At 37.5% G+C, this 25,958-nt stretch overlaps 1 protein-coding gene across 1 annotated transcript; it reads left to right on the forward strand.

The window, feature by feature from the left end:
- Window positions 1-11,025: 11,025 nt before the first annotated feature.
- On the forward strand, window positions 11,026-13,143 carry LOC140835332 (uncharacterized). Its single transcript, XM_073200823.1, has 5 exons — window positions 11,026-11,754; window positions 11,866-12,208; window positions 12,302-12,417; window positions 12,541-12,744; window positions 12,883-13,143. The coding sequence occupies exons 1-5, from the start codon at window positions 11,026-11,028 to the stop codon at window positions 13,141-13,143; spliced, it is 1,653 nt and encodes a 550-aa protein (XP_073056924.1).
- The last annotated feature ends 12,815 nt before the right edge of the window (window positions 13,144-25,958 follow it).

A 25,958-nucleotide genomic window follows, 5' to 3' on the forward strand; every position in this document is an offset into this window, starting at 1 on the left:
TTGATAGCGTGGTGATGCCGGGTGTAGCAGCAGATTACTAGTAGTTTCTGTTTAGATTCGAACTACTTGTATTTGAGATTCGAACATTAGTTAGATGTTTATACTAAACAGATTTGGATGTACATTTGGTTTGTTGTATGATATAGAATCACCTTATGTTTTAGTTTACATGTGATTTAATGTAAAAGCGAAAAATTGACCCGTATTTATAATAAAGATCCAGTTAATCCCAATTAGATTCGATTTAGAACCCGGGTCCCCACAGACATTCTAGAACTTAAGTTATATAAGAGTAGCGTAGCGGAAGCGTGGATTTTGGGATACAAGAACTAAGTCTAGGATAAGCGAATTTCGAGGACGGAATTCAATTTAAGGGGGGAAGATTGTAACGCCCCGAAAATTTTAAAGTCCACGCAAACCACGTGCATGCAATTATTAAATTCTTTGTATTTTAGTTAAATTGTTTTAATAGCATTAATTATTTATGTGATGCATATTGATATGTTTAAATTATATTTTCTGCATGGTTGCATTAAAATTGTATTTTTAGGAATATTCAAGTGACGATCGAGGAACGGGGACCGAGGGCTGAAAGATGTAAAATATTTTTAAATGATTATTTTTAATTATTTAAAATATGGTCGATGCTTTTTAGTATTTTCGAAAATAAGGGTTTTGAGGTGATTTTATACGCCGGGACGTAAATTTTATCGGTGTTGGTTTTTCAACTAAAATACGAGTTTTTTTGGCAACCCGGCTAATAAATTCTCATATTTAATTAAAGAAAAATTTGTTATTATTTTATTTAAGTCCTAAATTAACTAGTGGGCCTAATTAATTGGCTTAATAGGCCTAATAAACCTTGTAGGTGCTTAACTAGTATTTAATTTGTTAATTAACTCAAAAACCCTACACCTTGCATCAAGTCTCGGCCACTTTGTGTATTTTTCTGAAAAATATTCTCCCCCACACACACCACTTCACGGCACAGCACACACAAATATTAGGAGTTTCAAGGGAATTTCGAAGGCATCAAGGCAAGTAGGAGCCATCGTCGCGTCCCGTTCTTCTTCGTCAACGGATATTCGAGCGTATTTAACGCAAAGGCACGCCATACATCTCCTTTTCTCATCTATCATATCATAATATTGTTTAAATATTGTATGCATGAAGAACATAATTTATTTTTCTGTATTTTCGGAATATGACATGCACATGGGGGAAAACTTAAGATTTTTGATGCAAACTCATGTTTTTATCATGTAAATGGTCTGCCATGGTCTTAGTGTTGGGACATCGTATTCTCGCACCCAAGACGCAGCGGAAGTTTAAAAATATTTTTTTTTGGGCGTCGTGTGTTTAAAACATGCATAGGGCGTTTAGAATTATACATTTGCGTTCTTAACGCTTGGACTCCAAACTATTCCGGTGTTTAAGCGGAGATAGCCCTTTTTGTAAATCCATACGAACGGCTCTTCCAATATTATCGCCTAATTAGGTCCACGATCAGAAACTTTGTTCCTCGCTTGGATTGCACTAGAAATCACAAACGATTTGTGCGTTGAGACTGTAGCCTCCAAATTTCCAAAATCCGGTGATGGTGTTGCGTCGTCGGCGCAGTGGTGGAAGAAAATCACTTGGCCAAAAACTTTCCCAACCCCTTTAAAGTTTGGCCGTGAGTTCTCCATCAAAATATGGGGAGATTTTGTTAATTGATTCTTAATCAATTATTATGGATTCACAATCCATAATTAAGCAAATCAAATATATGCTTTTAACCAAAATTTTCTTCCAAATATCAATGAAGTGGCCGTGTGGTTTTATTGGAGAATGGAAGGAATTTTTCATGTGCTTTTGTGTGAAAAATTTCATTAACAATCAATGAACCCTAATGGTGTATTTATAGAGTAAAACTCCAAATCTAATTAGGAGTCCCTCTCCCACAAGGACTCTATTAATTTCATTATATTTAAACTCTCATATAATTAATATATAATGTATTTATTAACCTTTAATAATACATGATATAATAATATTATATACACATATTTTATATCACCATATAAAATATATACGTGTATATTAATTAAATTAAATAACCATTATTTAATTAATAAATTAACTCATTGGTTAATTTAATTCTAGACTCCTCTAGAACATATATGAGAATTTGTGCATGTTAGTAGTCACCACTACTAGCACAATCATTTAATTAGTAAATTCCAAATTCACTAAAAAATTGATTCCGAACTCATTATAATCCCGATCGACGATCCGAGAGCGCCGATGAACCAATGATACAAATCTTGTTCATGTAATGAAAATCAAAAATTTCGAAGATCAAAATTTTCATTTGCCAAATTTAGAACTTACCATATATGGCAGTTACCATATTTGGCAGCTGCCAGTGTTAGTGAACTCCTTCACAAAACAGGCAGTTCCACTCTCCTTCCTTATTTAGCAATCATGCTAACTTCCACTTCTTCCATCCTATGGAATCAGCTCATAAACTCCTTTATAAGCTTCTTGTTTGATCTCCATCAAACTATAATCGTCAAATTTCAACTCCTTGAAATTTGACTATCTCAACGGGAACACAGAATCCGATACTTGTGTGACCCTCAATGGTTCAGGGATACAGCTAGCTGTGGGTTCACATCTCCATGTGATTCAGAATAACATTTATTCTTATTCGGGCTTACCCTAGTTAGCCCCATTCTTTTCATCAACACCTTGATCAAGAATGTCAGAACTCATTTCTGATTGCACCCATCGGATCATGGTAAGAGCGTCTAGTAGCATCGCCCCATGATCCCCTAGGTATCACTGATAGTGCCTGCAAGAACCTTTAGTCATGGTTAGCGTACAGTACGGTCCCTTCAACACATATATCCCGATCGAATTTGCAACCATTGGTACATCGAGAGTTGCATATGAATTCGATAACGATGCGATTTATCTTTGAGTATAAATAGTGGCATGGTATGTGCAACTAGGAAAACACCTTTCCCTAAAGCACATTTCTTGCTCTGGCCAGAGACTTCTTGCACTATTAACTCATCAGATCACATAGGATGTCTTCCCCCGTAGGCGAACGGTGAATCCCCGACTACAATGCATTTGCTCCTACGTATTTCGAAACTACACCCAACCTCGCCACCTGATGACCCTCGATGGAGTCGGTTAACGGATCAAAGTGCATGCTAGTACGTATAGCCTCTACATTGTCTCGGGTCAAAGGACTAATGGTGTACAACCATAACTTCGGACTATTCCACTCGATAAGTGAGAACCACTTGGACAGTCCGAGGGAGGGTTGTTCAGTGCATCATCATATGATCACTCATCTGTGTGAATGGACATCTCCATGCCCTTACCAATGAAACATGGTGTTTACTCCACAGATGCTAGTCTCGAGCTCGAGCGACCTTTATCCTTGTTTTAGGCGGCTGAATCGACTAGGAACCTGTTTAGAATATACGGTACACTTCCTAATGAGTTTCATGATCTTACGTTGAGTCGCAGACCTCATGGTACCTATTGTATATTCAAGGACTTTATCTATGCAGCTTGCATGGGTATACAGATAAAGTATAATGCCATAATCGAATAAAATCGTAAAATAATATTAAAATAAAGATTGTTTTACATTAGAGTCAATAAAGCCCAAGCCACAAGTTGGCTTGCCAGGCACCTACTCTAACACTTAGGTATGAACTAGTAGTGTTTATGCATGATTTAAGGGCCTAAAACACTCACTAGACTCACGGCAATTACAAAAGAAACAAGCCGCAACTGATAATAAAAACAAGTCGGGACCGAATCGGAACGTATTGATCTTGGGGCTCGGTTTTAGGGAATATCGATGCATGGGCTTGCTTGGGTCACTGCTGGGTTTATGTTAGGGGCTAGGAAGGAGTCCTAGACATGCTAGGACTCGAGTTAGATGGCTAGGGAAGAGCCCAAGAGCACAAGGACTCTTCCCCAAAGCCACCCGAGAGATTAGAAGAGAGGTAGCGTAGGGTTCCAGCTTGTGTAGGGAAGAGATGGCTCGGCCTGGGGGCTCTGGGCTGGGCTAGGTCGACTCTTTAGGGTCCTAGGAGGGTGCTCAGGGGCCTGGGCAGGGGCTGTGGCGGCTTGGTTGTCTGCTGGCTTGAGGGGAACATGAGAACGTGAGGGAGGTCCCTTGTGCGCAGGTTGATGCTTCTGATTTCAGGAGCTTCGCTGCTGGGTTTAGGGGCTTGGGCTGGTCTGGGTCTAGTCTAGGCGTGGTCCAGGGATGGTTAGGGTCAGGTGGGCTCGGTAGTGGCTCGGTTGGGAGAGTCCTAGACCAGCTAGGAGTCCTAGTACAACTAGAACACAAGGCACACACACATGCAGAAACATGGGCCAAGTTACAGCAGGGTTTTGCGAGTTTGGGCTAGGTTCCAGGGGCTGGGCTTGGTCAGGTGGGTTCCAAGATGGGTTGGCTCGGTTTTGGCTCAAGGTGGCTCGGGCGTGGCTCGGGTATTTTGGGAGTTGGCTCGGTGTGTTCGATAAGTTGTCAAAAACGAGATTTTAAGAACAAAAATTAGATCCAAGGGTCCACGAGTGTGGCTCGCGACTTGAAAGGGTAGAATAAATATTAAAAATGCTATGTTTAAAATTTGGGATCAAAATAACGAGTTTTGGATTTATTCGGAATTTAATCGCCGCGCGAAACGTCAATTAACGAGTTAATTGAAAAGTCTAGTTTTAAGCTTTATAAAATTATGAAAAATTAGTGTTAATCTTAAATAATTATTATAAGTCTAAGTTTTTAATTTGGGAATTTTATATTAAGGTTTGGTTTAATTCGGGATTAAAACGCATTAATACGTCACATTTAAAGATTAATTTAAAAGTCATCGATTTAAGCCAAATAAAAATAGAGAAAATTCTTGTAGGCTTAAATAATTATTTGGGACATGTTAGAGTCATGAAATCAAGAAAAAAGTTGAAAACGTAAATTGTCGAGTCCAGGGGTAAAACGGTCTTTTTACATCGGGAAATTAGTAAAGGTCATGGCAGTGCCCTAAATGCTGTTTTTATGATATTATGATTATTTTTTTAATGTCATGATTAAAATATGATTTTTAAATGTCTAAATGATTTTTATGATTTAAGAAGACATTTAAAATACATGTTGCATGCTTGGTTTCAAAAATGAAAAATGTAATGATATTCATGATTTTTCTAAAGTGATGTGAATGAAAAATGTTGAAGGATGTGAAGTGATTGTGACTAATTCATTAATGGTGGCGACGTCGTGAGGGTTATGGTCCCAGTGGGAGCCCGACGATCGTGTTTCCATCATTGCGAATATGTTGTAACGGTTAAAGTGGTAACGGTTTTGTGGTAACGGAAGAATGGGAATATCGTGAGGGGAAAAGGCCCCAGAGGGAGCCCATTTATGGGAAAAGGTCCCAGAGGGAGCCCCGACGATCGTATTTATATTCGAATCATGATAGGCAGGGCTCAGTGGACCGGTGAGAGTGTTGCTGGTGTCCCCCGCCGCCCAGTACTGTGGTTATATGTAGATGGATCCATCGACCCTCATGATCATGATCAGGAAAGTCACAATTAACGATCTGAATTCAACAAAGGAAAAGGAAAAGGAAAATGTTTATGATCATGTTTAAGGTTTTATGTCATGTCATGTTGAGGAAAAGGAAAAAGATTAAGGTTTATGAAATGCAACATGAAAATATTTATGAAAATGTTCATGTTTAAAGTTTATGCATCTTCATGAAAATGATATTTTAAGTACAAGTATTTTTTCATTGTTGCATGTGGTTTTATATGTATTATTTGTTATAAAGATTATGGTGTGTTGAGTCTTTAGACTCACTAGGTGTGATGGATGCAGGTTATCATGATAATGCTAATGGAGGTCTTGATGGTTGATCCGACTGGACTGAAGGTGCACATGACCCGAGGACCGACACTAGTTTCCGCATATATGTTATGATATATGTTAAAAGATTTTATGACTTTTATCATGATTGTGAGTGGTTTTGAGAGGTTATAGTATGGGCTATACTTTTCAAATGTTATTTTTAGATTTAGAAAAATGTTAGTTGGTTGTTTATTTTTAAAATGATGTCAAAAATATTTTATGAAATTTTATGGTTTGGCCGAATGCTATGTGAGGTTTTAAAAAAAAATTATAGTACTTTTAAAGCAATAAAAAGGGCAGACATTTCAGTTGGTATCAGAGCAATGGTTCTGTAAATGGTTGTGCCACCATCAGCACCGGAAAGATCAGTCGTCAAACCTCAAATTTGTAAGTTTACATGCTTTATATGATTTTATGATGTTACCTGCATAAGTACATGACCTATATGTTTACGTCACATGTTTGTTTTATATGCTTTGAATTTTTATACGTGATATGATATGAAATGAAAAATTATTTTTCAACGCATGTTGGTTTTGTGGTGGAATTGGACTATCTTGATATTTGAGTTTTAGTGTTGACGTTCTATTTTTGGGCTATAAGTTAATCGTAAATTTTATGAATGTTTTGGGACACGTAGGTTTTCTTAGACAATTTTTATGATTTATGGTTATTAGTTGAATTAATTTTTGAGAATTAGACATAAGGAATAGTTATTCGAGGATTACAACGACTTTGGGAATAAGAAAATAGATAAATTAGGATTTTAAGTTGATGAAAAGTAAGATTGGTTATAGGAATTGATTTTTGGGTAATTAAGTTTAAAAATTTTGAAATTATGTTATGGGAAACCCGTAGAAGGAAATTAAGAATAATAAAAACTTATGGGTTAATCGTCATATTTTCGAAATTAAAGACCAATTAAGATAATTTTGAGGAACTTAAGAATTTATTTTTGGAATTGTTAAGGAATTTGCGAACTAGTTTAGCAATAAGCGATAATTAAATGGTTTAAATGATAAAAATTTTGAGGATTTAGACTTTTAAGAATATGTAGAATCTTGGGATATCTCGGTTTTAGTATTATAAGAAATTTTAATCCATGATTTTTAAGGATGAATCGATATTAGGCTTGAAAATCTAAGCGTTAGCGGATGCGTTTGAGATTTTAAGATTGAAATATGATAAGTTGATGAAAATTTTGGGTATAAAATAAGAAAAATAATATACGATAAGTTTTGTTATCCGTCTTTTAATATTGGGAATTGCAAGAAAAATTGAAATTCGTGGTTATAATAGTATTAGCACTAAATCATTTGGTTCTTTTAAGTTGCGATTGCTAAATAAGGATTTAGAAAGAAGGATTAATTGGGATCAAGGAGACGTAAGGACATTCTAGAACTTAAGTTATATAAGAGTAGCGTAGCGGAAGCGTGGATTTTGGGATACAAGAACTAAGTCTAGGATAAGCGAATTTCGAGGACGGAATTCAATTTAAGGGGGGAAGATTGTAACGCCCCGAAAATTTTAAAGTCCACGCAAACCACGTGCATGCAATTATTACATTCTTTGTATTTTAGTTAAATTGTTTTAATAGCATTAATTATTTATGTGATGCATATTGATATGTTTAAATTATATTTTCTGCATGGTTGCATTAAAATTGTATTTTTAGGAATATTCAAGTGACGATCGAGGAACGGGGACCGAGGGCTGAAAGATGTAAAATATTTTTAAATGATTATTTTTAATTATTTAAAATATGGTCGATGCTTTTTAGTATTTTCGAAAATAAGGGTTTTGAGGTGATTTTATACGCCGGGACGTAAATTTTATCGGTGTTGGTTTTTCAACTAAAATACGAGTTTTTTTGGCAACCCGGCTAATAAATTCTCATATTTAATTAAAGAAAAATTTGTTATTATTTTATTTAAGTCCTAAATTAACTAGTGGGCCTAATTAATTGGCTTAATAGGCCTAATAAACCTTGTAGGTGCTTAACTAGTATTTAATTTGTTAATTAACTCAAAAACCCTACACCTTGCATCAAGTCTCGGCCACTTTGTGTATTTTTCTGAAAAATATTCTCCCCCACACACACCACTTCACGGCACAGCACACACAAATATTAAGAGTTTCAAGGGAATTTCGAAGGCATCAAGGCAAGTAGGAGCCATCGTCGCGTCCCGTTCTTCGTCGTCAACGGATATTCGAGCGTATTTAACACAAAGGCACGCCATACATCTCCTTTTCTCATCCATCATATCATAATATTGTTTAAATATTGTGTGCATGAAGAACATAATTTATTTTTCTGTATTTTCGGAATATGACATGCACATGGGGGAAAACTTAAGATTTTTGATGCAAACTCATGTTTTTATCATGTAAATGGGCTGCCATGGTCTTAGGTATGAACTAGTAGTGTTTATGCATGATTTTAGGGCCTAAAACACTCACTAGACTCACGGCAATTACAAAAGAAACAAGCCGCAACTGATAATAAAAACAAGTCGGGACCGAATCGGAACGTATTGATCTTGGGGCTCGGTTTTAGGGAATATCGATGTATGGGCTTGCTTGGGTCACTGCTGGGTTTATGTTAGGGGCTAGGAAGGAGTCCTAGACATGCTAGGACTCGAGTTAGATGGCTAGGGAAGAGCCCAAGAGCACAAGGACTCTTCCCCAAAGCCACCCGAGAGATTAGAAGAGAGGTAGCGCAGGGTTCCAGCTTGTGTAGGGAAGAGATGGCTCGGCCTGGGGGCTCTGGGCTGGGCTAGGTCGACTCTTTAGGGTCCTAGGAGGGTGCTCAGGGGCCTGGTCTGGGTCTAGTCTAGGCGTGGTCCAGGGATGGTTAGGGTCAGGTGGGCTCGGTAGTGGCTCGGTTGGGAGAGTCCTAGACTAGCTAGGAGTCCTAGTACAACTAGAACACAAGGCACACACACATGCAGAAACATGGGCCAAGTTACAGGAGGGTTTTTGCGAGTTTGGGCTAGGTTCCAGGGGCTGGGCTTGGTCAGGTGGGTTCCAAGATGGGTTGGCTCGGTTTTGGCTCAAGGTGGCTCGGGCGTGGCTCGGGTATTTTGGGAGTTGGCTCGGTTTGTTCGATAAGGTGTCAAAAACGAGATTTTAAGAACAAAAATTAGATCCAAGGGTCCACGAGTGTGGCTCGTGACTTGAAAGGGTAGAATAAATATTAAAAATGCTATGTTTAAAATTTGGGATCAAAATAACAAGTTTTGAATTTATTCGGAATTTAATCGCCGCACGAAACGTCAATTAACGAGTTAATTGAAAAGTCTAGTTTTAAGCTTTATAAAATTATGAAAAATTAGTGTTAATCTTAAATAATTATTATAAGTCTAAGTTTTTAATTTGGGAATTTTATATTAAGGTTTGGTTTAATTCGGGATTAAAACGCATTAATACGTCACATTTAAAGATTAATTAAAAAGTCATCGATTTAAGCCAAATAAAAATATGAGAAAATTCTTGTTGGCTTAAATAATTATTTGGGACATGTTAGAGTCATGAAATCAAGAAAAAAGTTGAAAACGTAAATTGTCTAGTCCAGGGGTAAAACGGTCTTTTTACATCGGGAAATTAGTAAAGGTCATGGCAGTGCTCTAAATGCTGTTTTAATAATATTATGATTATTTTTTTTAATGTTCATGATTAAAATATGATTTTTAAATGTCTAAATGATTTTTATGATTTAAGAAGACATTTAAAATACATGTTGCATGCTTGGTTTCAAAAATGAAAAATGTAATGATATTCATGATTTTTCTAAAGTGATGTGAATGAAAAATGTTGAAGGATGTGAAGTGATTGTGACTAATTCGTTAATGGTGGCGACGTCGTGAGGGTTATGGTCCCAGTGGGAGCCCGACGATCGTGTTTCCATCATTGCGAATATGTGGTAACGGTTAAAGTGGTAACGGTTTTGTGGTTACGGAAGAATGGGAATATCGTGAGGAGAAAAGGCCCCAGAGGGAGCCCATTCATTGGAAAAGGCCCCAGAGGGAGCCCCGACGATCGTATTTCTATTCGAATGATGATAGGCCAGGGCCTAGTTGACCGGTGAGAGTGTTGCTGGTGTCCCCCGCCGCCCAGTACTGTGGTTATATGTAGATTGATCCATCGACCCTCATGATCATGATCAGGAAAGTCACAATTAACGATCTGAATTCAACAAAGGAAAAGGAAAAGGAAAATGTTTATGATCATGTTTAAGGTTTTATTTCATGTCATGTTGAGGAAAAGGAAAAAGGTTAAGGTTTATGAATGCAACAAGAAAATATTTATAAAAATGTTCATGTTTAAAGTTTATGCATCTTCATGAAAATGATATTTTAAGTACAAGTATTTTTCACTGTTGCATGTGGTTTTATATGTATTATTTGTTATAAAGATTATGGTGTGTTGAGTCTTTAGACTCACTAGGTGTGATGGATGCAGGTTATCATGATAATGCTAATGGAGGTCTTGATGGTTGATCCGACTGGACTGAAGGTGCACATGAGCCGAGGCCGACACTAGTTTCCGCATATATGTTATGATTTATGTTAAAAGATTTTATGACTTTTATCATGATTGTGAGTGGTTTTTGAGAGGTTATAATATGGGCGATACTTTTCAAATGTTATTTTTAGATTTAGAAAAATGTTAGTTGGTTGTTTATTTTTAAAATGATGTCAAAAATATTTTATGAAATTTTATGGTTCGGCCGAATGCTATGTGAAGTTTAAAAAAAAAAAAATTCTAGTACTTTTAAAGCAATAAAAAGGGCAGACGTTTCTCTTTGACTACCTGCACTTTGAGGATATTGATCGAGTTAGTTGTGCAGTGTTTCTTCTAACCAAGACTGCACGCATTTGGTGGGAGGCCACGAAGGTAACTGTCAACGTTCAAACCCTCCAATGGAATGAGTTTAAGGAGCTATTTTATGACAAATATTTCTCCACGAATGTCAAGACACAGAAAGTGAAGGAGTTCTTGGAACTAAAGCAGGGCAACTTGAATGTGAATGATTATATTTTGAAGTTTGAAGAAGGTTGTTTGTTCCTTTCATTGCCTCGAATGACAAAGACCGAGGGTAACACTTCATGAGAGGCTTGAGAGCTGAGATCAGGAGGGATGTCAGAATGTCTAAGGCCACAACGTACAAAGAGATCGTGGAGAAAGCTCTTTTAGTGGAGCATGAAGAGAAAGATATTGAGAAGGAAAGGCAATTGAGAAGAAAAAGCTTTCATCAAAAGATCCAAACTTCGAGTCAAAGTTGGAAAGGGGGATACAAAGGAAAAGGAAAAGAAGAACATCAAGGTAAAGCTCATGAGGTTCAGTCCGAGACGAATAGACCTTTATGTCCCAAATGCAACAAGCCACAAAAGGGTGAATGTCTAGTAGGGAGCAACAAATGTTACAAATGTGGAGGTGCAGGTCACATTGCTATCAACTGCACCCAATCTTTAGGCCGAGGACGAATCCAAGGGTGCATCTTCTCTTTGACCAAAGAGGGTGTTAATCTAGATACGTCGGTTATATCAGGTACTATTATGATTTCCGGCAATGTAGCTCTTACTTTAATTGATACTAGAGCTACAAATTCCTTTATGTCTGAAATTTTCATGAGATCGTTGGGTATTGCACCTATATTTGAACATCTCCAGTTTAATATTGTGCTTCCTTTGGGTGATGTGATTTGTTCTACAAGTGTGATTAAAGCTTGTCCTATTCAAGTTAATGAGAGACTCTTATTTGCTGATTTAATTGTGATTCCTATGATAGAGTTTGATGTGATTTTGGTTATGGATTGGCTATCATCGTATCGTGCAGTAATAGATTGTGTTGAAAAGACGGTGCGATTTTCGACAGAGGAAGGTGACAACAGGGTCTTCAAGCGTTGAGGTACTTCGCTTGACACTTCTTTTATTACTTGTTTGAAGGTGAATAAGATGTTGGTTAAGGGGTGTCAGGGATTTCTGGCGTCAGTAATGGATGTGAGTAAGGAATATAATGTGGATGTGAATGATATTGAAATTTTTCGAGATTATGCGGATGTATTTGCCGATGATGTGTCGGGGTTGCCACCTGATAGAGAAGTCCAATTTGTCATTGATGTTGTACCTGGTACGACTCCTATTTCTAAAGCTCCTTATCGAATGACACCGACTGAAATGAAAGAATTAAAGAACCAATTGCAAGAACTGTTAGATAAAGGCTTTATTAGACCGAGTTCTTCACCATGGGGGCCAGTGTTGTTTGTGAAAAATAAAGATGGATCACTACGTTTGTGTATTGACTACCGAGAGATCAACAAAGTTACCATTAAGAACATGTATCCTTTGCCATGAATTGATGATCTTTTTGATCAATTACAAGGAGCAACGGTATTTTCTAAGATTGATCTGCGATCAGGATATCACCAATTGAAGGTGAAAGAAGATGACATACCTAAGACTGCTTTTCGAACTAGGTATGGTCATTATGAATTTCTGGTAATGTCTTTCGGGTTAACGAATGCGCCTTCAGTTTTTATGGATCTTATGAATCGAGTCTTCAAGCCTTATTTGGATAGTTTCGTCATTGTATTTATTGATGATATCCTGGTTTATTCGAAGACTCGAGAACTTCATCGAGAACATTTGAGAACCGTGTTGCAACAATTGAGGGATAATCAGTTCTATGCCAAGTTAAAGAAGTGCGAGTTCTGGTTAGACCAAGTGACTTTCCTAGGCCATATTGTTTCTAAAGATGGAATTACCGTGGATACAACAAAGATAGAAGCAGTGAAGAAATGGCCTATTCCTACTATAGTTTCTGAGGTACGAAGTTTTCTTGGTTTGGCAAGTTACTATCGTTGTTTTATAGCCGATTTCTGAAAGATAGCCTTGCCATTGACCGCATTGACAAGAAAGACAGTTAAATTCGAATGGACCAATGAGTGTCAACAAAGTTTTCAGGAGTTGAAGGATAAATTAACATCGGCTCCAGTGTTATCACTTCATGAAGGAGTTGAGGACTTTGTATTGTTCACTGATGCTTCTAAGAAAGGACTCGGTGCTGTATTGATGCAGCGTGGTAAAGTATTTTCTTATACTTCCCGTCAGCTGAAGGATTATGAAAAGAATTACCCTACTCACGATCTTGAGTTGGCAGCTGTGGTATTCGCTTTGAAGATCTGGCGAAACTATTTGTATGGAGTAAAGTGTGAGATTTTTTAAGATCATAAAAGCCTTAAATATCTGTTTACTCAAAAGGAATTGAACATGCATCATAGGAGATGGTTGGAATGTGGGGACCGGACGCTAATTCATTCCTTAATCCCTGTTAGGAATATTTAATCATTTATAATAAACAGGGTCTAAATTTTTTTAAAAAAAAATACAAAGCTGAAACGTAATGTAATTCAATTCAAATTACATATTAAACATAATATACAATTATTGTATTCTCTACGATAATTCAACTAGGTTCAACTACATGTCAGTACTGAATCCTAAGTTGTTTCTGAAGCCCGGATCTCCATGCTATCTTGTCCAGCCTCGTTCTCATCTTGACCCTGATCCTATTCCACCTGTTGCCATGCACACATACAAAACAAGACAACAGCCGGATACTCCGGTGAGAATTACATTCTCAATATAAACCATGTATACATGCAGTCATATAAATCATATAAAAGCATATAACAAACCTTCATAACATGTAACAAAATCAGAAACATGAATTAATATCAAGAATAATTCCTATTCTAAACATGTACAAAAATGAGGAACACCGATAAGCGTGTACCATATTCAGGAACATAAATTAACATCAATCAATATAAATCGATATAACTGTCACTTAGACTCGTGACTCAACGTTTTAGACTAGACTCCATCCTAGCCTAGGGATCCCGATTCCAAATGTTGGCATTCCATATCGATCACCAGTAATAGAAGAAAGTCTGATTCTATCCACATCGATATGGTATCGATCACCAGTAATAGAAAAAGCTCCGATTCTATCCACATCGAGATAGTATCGATCACCAGTAATAGAAGAAGCTCTGATTCTATCCACATCGATATAACATCGATCACCAGTAATAGAAAAAGCTCCGAATATCCACATCGATACGGTATCGATCACCAGTAATAGAAAAAGCTCTAATTCTATCCACATCGATAGCCAAACATCCGGTGACAGACTTTGGCACTAACGCCAATACACTATCTTGTGACATCGTGCAATGTTCCTGTGGCGATCCCGCCACTATAAGGTACTTCTGTCACAAGATTACTCGTCTAATACCTGCTATCTATCAATCAAGAAGACAAGCATATCAATTCATTCATTGCAAATATCTATGCAATAAAATAAAGTATGTGATTTAGGAAAACTCGAGCCAAACCTCACTCGAGTTGTGCAATCCCAATCAACATTAATTTATACATTTATCTTCTCGGTCTGACGAAGACGAAGTCCCGAATTCAACTCTGTCCATATCCAATCTGATAACGACAATCGAATAGGTATAATATCAATACACAACTTAATTCAAGATACAATCTAATCCATATCGACGATATCACAATATAATCGAAATCACTACTGAATCTGAACAACATTAATCCCCTGATGTTTCGACGGCATAATAATACAATCTCGATAACCCCGTCAGTCCCAACATCAAAGATATAATACCAGACTTCGTAATCAGTATCAGTAGGAATCATACTCTCAATGGTGATATAAATCTGATATCGATTCTCAATTAAATCAACTCCAAAAATCATAACAATTACATAATCAGTCTGTTTCTCAATCTGAATTCGATTCTATAATGTCTAACATGACAAGAACATTATATATGAATCCTATTCAATTCTGACAATAGCATAATTTCAGAACATGTCTAAACATAACACAACTTACGTCCAGTTGTAGCCTGCGTTGACAGGAACTCAATACTGAAGTCTGATTTAAATTTGAACAGACGGTTCGCTCATATATCAATTTCAAACTCAAGAAATGAGCCTTTTCCCCGAAGCTTTCCTCGGCTTACTGAATGTAAATTTCGTTCCTTTACATATATGTAGATATACACATGCATGAATCAAGAAACGCGGCTCGTTCCTTCACGCGGCACGTCTCGCGCATATGCACGACCACCATCGGCGCATATGCGCGAGACACAATCTCTCAGCGCGTGTGTCTCGGCAGCTTCCGCGCATATGCGCGCCTCCAGTCCGCGCATGTTCGCCAATTGTTCTGCCATGCTCGTGCATGTGCGCCGTTCACGTCGCGCATATGCGCAGAGCACTTCCCTAGGCTACTGGACACCTCGCGCATATGCGCGCCCTCACATCGCGCATATGCGCGGGGTCTTCTGTCCACTCCGTGCATGGCTCGCGCATCTCGTCGCGCATGTGCGCGAGCACACCTCCTTGCACCTAAATTTCATGTCTTTTCTCACCTTTCCCGGTCCACTCTGTTCCGTCTATAACTACTTTGAATAATCAATAAATCATTGCAGATTAATCTCAGATTACGGTAATTATACCCAAATCATTTCAGATTACGGTAATCAAATTCTCGGACCTTACATTTCTCCCCCTCTAAGATATGATTTCGTCCTCGAAATCACAATAATTCACTTGTAAAATACAGATAATCATATCAGATCTCAAATCGGATACCAGAAGGAGATGTACATAAACTACAATAACCTCATATCACCGAAAACACTCGTGATAGAATAAATCTCAAAACAATGGCTATACTGTTAGAGTTGGTGCACGTCGAGCCAAGTGTTGGCCGACTGTTCACGATGAAACTCTTTGTATAAACGATCTTTATTTTAATAATATTTGAATTTATTAATTTGGCGCATCTTTATCTTTATACCCATGCTAGTTGCATAGATAAAGTCCTTGAATATACATATAGTAGAAAGAATATGAGATGCTCATATGATGAGTATCATGAAACTCATATTTGGAATACTGTATATTCTAAACGGTTCCTAGTCGATTCAGCCGCCACTAAGAAGGATAAAGGCCGTTCGAGTTAGAGACTAGTATCTGCGATGTGAGTACCATGTTTCATTGGTAGGGGACATTGTGATGTCCGAGCATGCAGATAGGTGCTCCGTTTAGAGTGCACTGAACAACCCTCTATAAAGGACTTTCCAAGTGGTTCTCACTTATCGAGTGGAAAAGTCCTAGTTTATGGTTGTACACCATTAGTCCTTATGACCCGGGACAACATTGAGACTCTATGTGCTAGCGTTTCACTTTGACTTGTTTACCGACTCTTGTGGGGTCATCAGGTGGCAAGGTTGGGTGTTACGGCGAAACATATAGGAGTCGATGCATTGTAGCCGGGGATTCACCGCTTACCTACGGGTATGGATATCCTATGTGTTTTTCATGTATGTGTGGGTTGAAATCTCTGATCAGATTATGGTGGTAATTATGAAAGGGGTTTCATAGATTACACCATCGATGCAACCACAACATGATACATAGTATCGATTCATTGACAACTCTCGATAAACCAATAGTTGTCGAATCGGTCGGGATATATGAGTTGAAGGGACCGTACTGTACGCTAACCATAATTGAATGGTTCTTGCAGGCACTATCATGTGATACCTAGGAAATCACGTAAGCGATGCTGCTAGGCGTTTAACGTGATTGGTTGGGTACTATCAGACTTGAGTTCTGACGTTCTTATTATCAAGGAGTTGATAAGTAAGAATGGAGCAATTGGGGTATGCTCGAATAAGGACATGTTTGGTCCGAATCACATGGAGATGTGAACCCACGGCTAGTTGTATCAATGAACCATTGAGGGCCACACAAGTACTAGCTTTCTAAATCCCGATGAGAAGTAAAATAGTTCAATGGGTTGAACGGCTTATAAATGAGTTTATAGGCGTAAGGAAAAATAGAAGTATGACTTCTATGAGAGAAATATAAATTTTAATTTATGAAAATGTTCCTAAAATTAAAATTTGGCCAAGTGAATAATGTATTTGAAAATTGTGATTTTCATAAACATTATTATGGACTAAATTAAATTAATTCAAGTGTTGAATTAATTAGACACTAGTGGACCTAGTAGAGTCCAAATAATTAAATTAATTCAAGTGTTGAATTAATTAAATAATATTGAGTCTTGTAGAGCTCAATTAAAATAATTATTTAACTAGTGGGACTTGGGTAAATTCAAGTAATGTATAATTAGTCTCAAATATGTTTGAGATAATTAAATTTAGTCCAAGGTTTTTAATTTGATTAAAAACCATATAATATGAATGCATGGGAGGTGAAGGGTTGGGAGACTACTTTTTGTGTTTTCAAAGCATGGCATGCAAAAAGGTGATACTACTTTTTCAACAACCAAGGCTAGTCTCCCCCCACTCCATCTCTCCCCTTTGGCCGAAATCCCTCTCCAATTTCTCTCAAAAAAAAAAAAAATTCTCTCATTTGTTCTTCAAGTGTTGGAGAATAAAAGTCTTCTCCTTGAAAAATCTTCTTGTTTTTCTAGTGCAAAACAAGAAGGGATTTACATTGCTAGTGGTGGGCTTAATTTTGGAGGAAGGAAAGCTTGTAGATCTTCATCCTAGAAGAGCTTTGTTGTTTACAACAAAGTTGGAGCCAAACATCAACCTCAAGAGGTTGATAGGTAAAATCCTTCTTACATCCTATGTATGGTGTGTTTTTGTAAATATTGCACAACAAATCCATGGTGGCCGAAACTTTGTGATTAAAATTAAAATTTTTGACTTCCGTTGCGCTTCCGGCCACCGTAACCGGTCCGCTTTCATATACAACTTCTGTATATACCAATCAACAATTCCATAGCAATTCAATATTTCTATTTTCTACCAAATTAGTTAATCCATGTCCAAGATATCCAGTCTTTGGTTTCAAATACCAACATTCATCGTCCGACGTTGGCTTATTTAGTCTATGCATTCTGAGCTATCTTCATTTGCTTCGGAATCAGTTTCATTTTCTTTATCAGATCTCTGATCCTATCAAATCTGATCTCAGGTATTCCCACAATATCATCCCCATACGAAGGAAATCAGTAGTTCTCATTGTACAATACCTCGACTAAAGCTATTTCGATACTCATCTGATAGCTATTATTGTACAATAATTCACAAGTGACGATAAATTGTGTCAACTAGTGATAAATTGTGTCAACTAGGATAGTTCACTCCGACTATCCGTCAATCTATAAATGATAAATGATATATCACCCTATACACTCAGCCAAAAGTACAAAATCAAACGAAAATCACAGTCTGACATAATTAAATTTGGCATTCAATACAATATGACCCCCGTTTCTGACATACCTCTCAGTCGTCTAGTCATATTTGTACGTCATCCTGTACAATATAACATATGCAGATTTGAACAATCGTTCAATCATAATCACATCACCGCACAGTCTTTTCAAAATTTCAGTAGTGTCATCACACAGTCCATAGAAATGTACTCCCATTTCTATTTGAGAATCAATAATCTGTATAACCAATGCCCTGGTTTTTATCTTTCTGTCTTCATCTGTCAGCGATTTAGACATATCAATACAAATTCTGACATAACTGATTTCATCTGTTTACTTCAAAACTGTCTATTCGAATTATCACACATTTCCTGTTACCAGAACAGTACTGAATCTACTACTGTGTGCGTTTGACAATACCTATCATTTCAAATTCGAAATATCTGACACAAACAAATCAGCTAATTATATAAAATAAAGCATTACCTACCTGGTATTCTGATTGACACTGTAATACCCGAGATTTAATTATTATAATCAGACGTTGATTAATTGATGTGATTGAGGTTATAAGAACTCAAATGACGAGGTCGGGCGTCGGTGCAAGAAAAATAAGATTGTTGTACAGAACTCGTGGCGCCCGAGCGGTAGAAAGAGACCGCCCGAGCGCCAATGCACCATGGATGTGGATTTTGGACAGAAAGTCTGGCGCCCGAGCGGTAGAAAGTTACCGCCCGAGCGCCAGTGTTCCATAAGAACATCACTCAGACAGAACGTGTGGCGCCCGAGCGGTAGAATATTACCGCTCGAGCGCCAGTGTGTGATAAGAAAGATTTCGGGCAGAAACTGCCGCGCTCGAGCGGTAGTTTCTTACCGCCCGAGCGCGAATCATGCAGAATGAAATTGTGCCACTTGCCCTGATGCATGCGCGAGTATATATATAGATATATATATGTAACAAACGAAAATCTTCAGAAAGAAAATCGAGAAAGGTCCCTGGGTATGTGTTGAAAATCCTTATGCCTTTGCGAGAAATCCGTCTGTCTGATTTTGAATCCGACTTCGGTATTGAGTTCCTATCAACGTAGGCTACAACTGGACGTAAGTTTTGCTACGTTTTGATATGCTTTGAAATTATGATGTTGTCAGAATTGAATAGAATTCATATATGATGTTCTTATCATGTTAGACATCATAAAATCGAAGTCAGAGTAAGCAACGGACTGATTATGTAATTGTTATGATTTTTGGAATCGATTTGACTGAGAATTCATATCAGATATGTATGGTTATTGAGATTATGACTGATATCGATATTGATTATGAGTTCTGGTATTATATCTGTGATGTTTGGACTAACGGGGTTATCAAGACTGTATTGTTATGCCGTCGAAACATCAATTGATTGACATTGATCAGATTATGTGTTGATTTGAGTATTGATCAGAACAGGTATTGACTTGAGTTGTTTATTGATATTATATCTGTTCGGTCTTGTGATTACCAGATTGAGAATGGACCGAGATAAAGTCGGGAATTCTTCTTCTTCTTCTGAGCGAGGAGATAAAGGTATAAATTAATGTGGAGTTGGGATTGCACAACTCGAGTACGGTTTGGCTCGAGTTTCCCTTAATCACATACTTTATTTATTGCATTGACATTTGCAATGAATTGATTGATATACTCGTTCTCTTGAGATATAGATGACAGGTGTTAGACGAATAGTCTTATGACAGAAGTGCCTGATAGTGGTGGGATCACCACGGGCACATTGCACGATGTCATAAGATATTGTATTGGCGGAAGTGCCATAGTCTGTTACTGGATAATTGGCTATCGATGTGGATAGGATTAGAGCTCCTTCTATTACTGGTGATCAGTATTGTATCGATGTGGATAGAATTATAACTTCTTCTATTACTGTTGATCGATGTGGATAGAATCGGAGTTTCTTCTATTACTGTTGATCGATACTATACTGGTGTGGATAGAAACAGAGCTTCTCTATTACTGGTGATCGATACTATATCGACGTGGATAGAACTGGAGTCTTTTCTATTACTGTTGGTCGATATGGAATGCCAATGTCTGGAAACCGGGATCCCTAGGCTAGGATTGAGTCTAGTCTAAAATGTAGAGGCACTGGACTGAGTGACAGTTATATCTTATTGTATTGATTAATATTGATTTATGTTCCTGAATATGGTTCATGTTCCTTGCTGTTCCTGATATTGGTACAGGTTTAGAATAGGAATTATTCTTGATATTGATTATGTTCCTGAATAGGGTACATGTTTAGAATATGATTTATTCTTGTTATTATTTCATGTCATGATTTTGATATGGGATATGATTTTCTGTTATATGCTTTTATATGGTTTTATGATTGCATGTATACATGATTTATACTGGGATATTTATATCTCACCGGAGTTATCCGGCTGTTGTCTTGTTTGTATGTGTGCATGGCAACAGGTGGGCTAGGATCAGGGTCAAGAAGAGAACGAGGCTGGACTAGATAGCGTGGAGATCCGGACTTTGAAGCAGCTTAGGATTCAGCACTGACTTGTAGTCGAACCTAGTTAGATTATTGTAGATCATACAATAATTGTATGTTATGTTTAATATGTAATTTGAATTTAATTACATTACGTTTCCGCTGTATAATTTAAGAAAAAAAAAATTTAATTTAGACCCTGTTTATTATAATTGTTTGACTTATTCCTAACGACGATTAAGGAATGAATTAGCGTCCGAGTCCCCACAACAGGTGGTATCAGAGCTGTAGGTCCTTGAACTATAGGTTCTTTAGCACTGAGATAGAAAAGAGTGAGCGGGGTAGATTGAGTTTCTTACCTGCGTTTGATTGCTAGCATGTGATTGATTATAATGTGGATTACATTGTGTATGCTAGCATGATATGATGCTTTATTGCCTGGATTTATATGGCACATGAGTAAATATAATGTTGAAACTACATTGTATATACTAAGATTTCAGTATGTGTTATTGTTTAGAAAGCTACATGTTACCTGAATATCTGAGTTGATTTGGTAATATGTATTATTTGAAACTGGATCAGAACCAATTCTTGTTCAGAGGTAAGCTGATCAGGATTGGGATTGAGACGGATTTGTCTCTTGTTACTACTAACATCTGTGATTATCAGATATTCCTCCTAGAAGGATTCCAGAAAGAGGTAGTACTTCGTCTGATCAGATAGATGCATCAAAAACTCAGATGGAAATAAAGCTGAGAGAGTTTCAGTTACTGCAACCGCCGATTCTGAGTGGTATCGAGACGTCGGAAGGTTGTGAAAACTGGTTTGATGATATAGAAATCCTGTTTGATTTAGTTGATTGTACAGAAGAACAGAAAGTTAAACTGGTATTCCATCAGTTGCAAGAGACTGCCAGGAGTTGGTGGATTACAACCAAAGGAATACTAGAACTGTGTGGTACTGCGATCACATGGGAAGCCTTTAGAACTGAATTCTACCGACGATTTGTCTCAGGATCGTACCGAGAGGACAAGAAAGTAGAATTTGAGAATTTGAGCCAAGGTCAACTGAATATTGAAGGGTATGTTGATAAATTCTCTACTCTACTGCGTTTTGCTCCTCATGTTGCTGGAAATGATGAAGCTGTAATGGCTCAGTTTATTAGAGGATTGAACTCAGAGATAGTTGCATTGATGAATATGCAGCGGCCGTACCATTTTGCTGATGTCCTGAGTAGAGCGAAGAGAGCGGAGAAGAGTCTAATTATACAATTAAAAAGGTTGTGTGTGATGCAACCCCAGACACAACAATCCCCTTCCAGATTTGATAGTGGCAGTACGAGTGGGAAGCAGGAGTTGCTGAAAGCTCGAAAGAAACAGTTTAAGAAAGTAGGAGGTGGACCGAGTTGTTCATCTAGCTCCAGTGGCTCTAGTCCGAATTATACTGGAGTTTATTGCAGGAATTGCGGTGGGAGACATTCCCCAGAGCTATGCCATGGAGTGACTGGTCGGTGCAACTTCTGTAAACAGCAAGGACACTTTGCTAGAGTCTGTCCACAGAAGAGTTCCCGAAGATTTCAGGGAGCAGAATCCTCTGGTGGGAGGGATCGAGAAACAGACCCAGGGCACACTTGAAGATACCGTGACAGGTATTGAATTTTAATGATTATGATGCATATGTATTGATATATACTAATGCATTATTTACGATTATCTTTGACTGAGTTGCATTGATATACGGTGTACCTGTTGAGTCTATATTTACTGTAATATTGATTCCTTACCTTTTTGGGGCAAGAATTTGATGTCAGTGATATTCTGTAATATATTGTATACTGCAGTAAGTTGAGAATGAGATTGAGTTAAACTAGCTTGTACTTGTATTGTCTGATGATGACTGCGTGATTGATATTGATATATTGAACAAGTACAGAGCTATTATAGAGTCTTGCCAGGAGATGGTAAGATTCGGACCTGAAATGGCCAAAGAATGAATAATATACGGTAAGGATTCTTGATTTTGAATTCCTTGATATCCGTATTACATATGATCCGATGATTATCGAAAGGAATGGAGTAATTCCTTATGTATTCAGTTGATGACAGAAGATGAGCTTATCAGGGATTGATTTACTAGTAGCAGGAAGTTTGCTATAGGCTGGCAGATGAGATTTCAGGTTGGTCCTGTATCAGGGAGAGTGACTTTGGCCTTGATGTGATTCCAGGTATTGGTTTCATTTTAGAATTTCTTATAGACTGATATTGATTGAATTAAGAGAATTGAGATATCAGTTGAAAGATTTATTGCCTGAAGAGTTAGAGTTACATCTGATTATGTGTTTCTCTGGAAAATCCTTCAGTTCTGTTTGTGGGTTGATAAATCTTGTGCTCGGAAGTGTTCTGATGATTTTATGCTCGATTTATCTATGACATTTTGATATATTCGCAGCATACGATTGAATGAATTGAACAGTTGAAAATGATATTGAATATTCTGGGAACTGAGATTGTTATATACAGAATTGTTCGGATATGAATCTCGATTGTAACAGATTGTTTTCAGAGCTTGTGATATCTGAAGACAGTATACTGATTGATTATAGCCAGTGAGACTGTGATTAGTGGCTGAGAACGACATTGAATATGGCAGAATTTTCGAAATGTCAGAGATTGAGTTTTATGCAGTTATTAGATCCGTATTGCGTATTGATATTCAGAATCTGATCTGATATTGTTATCATTCTAAGTCCGTGTTTGATACCGATTGATATGAACCGTCGAGTTTATATATAGGTCCGTCGAGTCAGAACTGATTTTGAAGAGTAAAGCAGTTCAGAAGTTTGATCAGACTGTTCAGAACTTGATTTTGATAGTCAGAACTGAATACCAGGTAGGTATTTTTTCTTTAATTTATATTATTAACTGATTTGTTTGTGTCAGATGTTCGAATTGGAAATGGCAGGTATTGTCAGATACACACAATAGTAGATTCAGTACTATTCTGGTTACAGGAAACGTGTGATAATTCGAATAGACCGTTTTGAAGTAAACAGATGGAAATCAGTTATGTCAGAACTTGTATTGAAATGTCTAAATCGCTGACAGATGAAGACAGACAGCTAGAAACTTTTCGATTACTGATCTTGATTATTGACTAAATAGAAATGGGAGTACATTTCTATGGATTGTGCAATGACACTACTGCAATCTGGCCAAGATGGTGATTGTAATTGAACGATTGTTCACATCTATACATGTTATATGATACAAGAAGAGGCGCAGACATGACCAGATGATGGGCAAGTATGTCAGAAAAGGGGTCAGATTGTATTGAATGCCAAAATTGATTATATCAGACCGTGATTTTCGTTTGATTTTATACTTTTGGCTGAATGTATAACATGATTTTGTATCTATGATATATAGATTGACGGATGGTCGGAGTGAACTTTCCTGATACTGGAGGATATCCAGGAAATGTAGTGCTGGATTTTAGCACTAGTTGACATGATTCATTGTCGCTTGGGAATCATTGTACAATAATAGCTATCAAATGTGTATCGAAATAGCTTTAGTCGAGGTATTGTAAAATGAGAACTGTGGATTTCCTTCGTATATGAATGATATTACAGTAATGTTTGAGAGCAGATTTGCTGAGATCAGTGATCTGATAAAGAAACTGAAAACAACTCAGAATTAGTAGACTAAACATGCTAACGTCGGACGATGACTGTTGGTATTTGAAGCGGAAGATTGAATATATCTTTGTCTAGGATTAACAAATTTGGTAGCAGATGTCAATACTGATTTGTTATGAACTGGAAATTGGCATATACGGATGTTGTATAGCTATTGTTCTGAGATTGATTTTATCACAAGTGATGTTGTTGATATGAGTTTATTGCAGTCTTGTATATCTCCTTCCTGTATCTGATGTGAGATATGATATGATTATCCGTATAACACGAGTTGAGTGTTTGTGATTTCGGGGACGAAATCATATCTTAGAGAGGGAGAAATGTAATGCCCGAGATTTAATTATTATAATCAGACGTTGATTAATTGATGTGATTGAGGTTATAAGAACTCAAATGACGAGGCCGGGCGTCGATGCAAGAAAAATAAGATTGTTGTACAGAACTCGTGGCGCCCGAGCGGTAGAAAGAGACCGCCCGAGCGCCAATGCACCATGGATGTGGATTTTGGACAGAAAGTCTGGCGCCCGAGCGGTAGAAAGTTACCGCCCGAGCGCCAGTGTTCCATAAGAACATCACTCAGACAGAACGTGTGGCGCCCGAGCGGTAGAATATTACCGCTCGAGCGCCAGTGTGTGATAAGAAAGATTTCGGGCAGAAACTGCCGCGCTCGAGCGGAAGTTTCTTACCGCCCGAGCGCGAATCATGCAGAATGAAATTGTGCCACTTGCCCTGATGCATGCGCGAGTATATATATAGATATATATATGTAACAAACGAAAATCTTCAGAAAGAAAATCGAGAAAGGTCCCTGGGTATGTGTTGAAAATCCTTATGCCTTTTGCGAGAAATCCGTCTGTCCGATTTTGAATCCGACTTCGGTATTGAGTTCCTATCAACGTAGGCTACAACTGGACGTAAGTTTTGCTACGTTTTGATATGCTTTGAAATTATGATGTTGTCAGAATTGAATAGAATTCATATATGATGTTCTTATCATGTTAGACATCATAAAATCGAAGTCAGAGTAAGCAACGGACTGATTATGTAATTGTTATGATTTTTGGAATCGATTTGACTGAGAATTCATATCAGATATGTATGGTTATTGAGATTATGACTGATATCGATATTGATTATGAGTTCTGGTATTATATCTGTGATGTTTGGACTAACGGGGTTATCAAGACTGTATTGTTATGCCGTCGAAACATCAATTGATTGACATTGATCAGATAATGTGTTGATTTGAGTATTGATCAGAACAGGTATTGACTTGAGTTGTTTATTGATATTATATCTGTTCGGTCTTGTGATTACCAGATTGAGAATGGACCGAGATAGAGTCGGGAATTCTTCTTCTTCTTCTGAGCGAGGAGATAAAGGTATAAATTAATGTGGAGTTGGGATTGCACAACTCGAGTACGGTTTGGCTCGAGTTTCCCTTAATCACATACTTTATTTATTGCATTGACATTTGCAATGAATTGATTGATATACTCGTTCTCTTGAGATATAGATGACAGGTGTTAGACGAATAGTCTTATGAC

The sequence above is a fragment of the Primulina eburnea genome, chromosome 6 (genome assembly GCF_022965805.1).
Source record: "Primulina eburnea isolate SZY01 chromosome 6, ASM2296580v1, whole genome shotgun sequence".
In the NCBI taxonomy this organism is placed as follows: domain Eukaryota; kingdom Viridiplantae; phylum Streptophyta; class Magnoliopsida; order Lamiales; family Gesneriaceae; genus Primulina; species Primulina eburnea.